The 1,692-nt window shown below is 46.2% G+C and overlaps 1 protein-coding gene across 1 annotated transcript in view; it reads left to right on the top strand.

The window, feature by feature from the left end:
- Positions 1-283, top strand: part of LOC114484108 (outer dense fiber protein 4-like) — a 3,902-nt gene extending 3,619 nt beyond the window's left edge. The window contains exon 4 of the mRNA XM_028478261.1: positions 216-283. Within this exon, the coding sequence (XP_028334062.1) occupies positions 216-283 (68 nt within the window). The remainder of the gene's footprint in view (positions 1-215) is intronic.
- Positions 284-1,692: the final 1,409 nt, after the last annotated feature.

Raw genomic sequence — 1,692 nt, 5'->3', positions numbered from 1 at the left:
GGGCGGGGGCGGGTTTGAATTTGGGAATGGGTTGGGGACAGTGTAGAGAGTGGTGCTGGGTTTGGGGACAGTTTAGGGGATGGGGCTGAGTTTGGGTTTAGACATGCATTTGGGGACACGATAGGCGGTATAGCTGGGCTTGGAGAAAGGACTGGGATCAGGCTGGGGCTGGTGAACTCTGCGCCTCACCCCCTTCTCTCTCTTCCTTCCCCCAGGTTTCTTTTCCTATCTGAACTACATGAATTTCTGGTCCCTCCTGGCGATCCAGGCCATCTGGACTTAAGACATGAGAATGTCCCCACCTCGGGCCTGCTCCCACGGCTCCCTGCCAAGCAACCCTGCTCTCTAGCCCCCTCAGTCCCCTCTGAAACACCCCCCCCAACTCAGATTAATAATCTGTATTTTCAAATAATCTGCGTTTTTCACCCAGAACGTTCTTTTAAGTTCAGTACCTTGTAAGTGTTCCCTGGAAATGCCGCGCCTCTCTGGGGCCATCCCTTGAGCCCTCTGGGGTACAGGGATAGGTGAGGGAGAGACTCGGGGGTGGGGGGGAAGAGACGGGAGGTGTCAGCAAACAGGCTGGTTCCTGGTTCCTGGCATACAGATGGTGCTCGATCAATGCGTGTTGAATAGCTGATTCTCTCCAAGCTCTTTGGGCTTCATCCTTCACTTTTGTGACCCCCGATAATTTGCCCCTCCTGAGGTTAATTCTCCTTGCACCCACACTTCACCTCTTGCCTTTGCGGGCACCTCCTGCCACCACTCCCTTTCTCCTCCCCAGCCCAATTCAGGTCTATTCCTTTTTTTAACTTAATGTTTTTTTTTCTATAGCATCCCATTCCTTCTCTATTTATTTTTTTTAAAGGCTGTTATATGTAGCCAATTTTTGCATATGGTTTGGAGGATAATGACAGTAGAGTTGTTCCTCGGTATCTGGAGGGAATTGGTTCCAGGACCCCCCCCTTGGATAATGCAATCCAGGGATGCTCAAGTCCCCTATATAAAATTGCAGGGTATTTTCATGTAACCTATTCACATCCTCCTGTACATTTTAAATCATCTCTAGATTACTTATAATATGTAATACAACGTAATTGCTATGTAAATAGTTATAAATATAATGTAAATGCTATGCAAATAGTTGCTGGGACACACAGCAAATTCAAGTTTTGGTTTTGGGAACTTTCTGGAGCTATTTTTTCCCCCAATTTTTTCGACCCGTGGTTGGTTGAAATCGTGTATGTGGAAACTGTGGATACAGAAAGCCAATTGTACCTTAATCTAGTTAGAGTTTAGTCCATAGTATGTGCTCATTAAGTGTTGTTACAATAACTCTTCCTCTTGTCTCCCACAGAAGGCTCTCCAATGTGTTCATTTTTAACAAAAAGTGAGCTGCAACTAGGTGCCAGACACGGGGTCTACAGGAGTGCCCCAACTGGACACAAATCCTAGTCTTTAAGGAATTGACAATTCAGCAGGGAGCCAAAAAGAAAAAAACATGTCCACAAATAGATATGTTAGGAGATAAGATCTATGAAGAAAAATAACAGAGGGTAAGGGAGACCAGTCTGGAAAGGAGAGGTCTGTTGTTTAATTTTTTTTTTTTTTTTTTTTTTTTTTTTGCGGTACGCGGGCCTCTCACTGTTGTGGCCTCTCCCTTTGCGGAGCACAGGCTCCGGACGCGCAGGCTCA

The sequence above is a fragment of the Physeter macrocephalus genome, chromosome 17, assembly GCF_002837175.3.
Source record: "Physeter macrocephalus isolate SW-GA chromosome 17, ASM283717v5, whole genome shotgun sequence".
Lineage (NCBI taxonomy): Eukaryota > Metazoa > Chordata > Mammalia > Artiodactyla > Physeteridae > Physeter > Physeter macrocephalus.
Note: the sequence above shows the minus strand (reverse complement) of the source record. Positions and strands in the feature narration are given on the sequence as shown.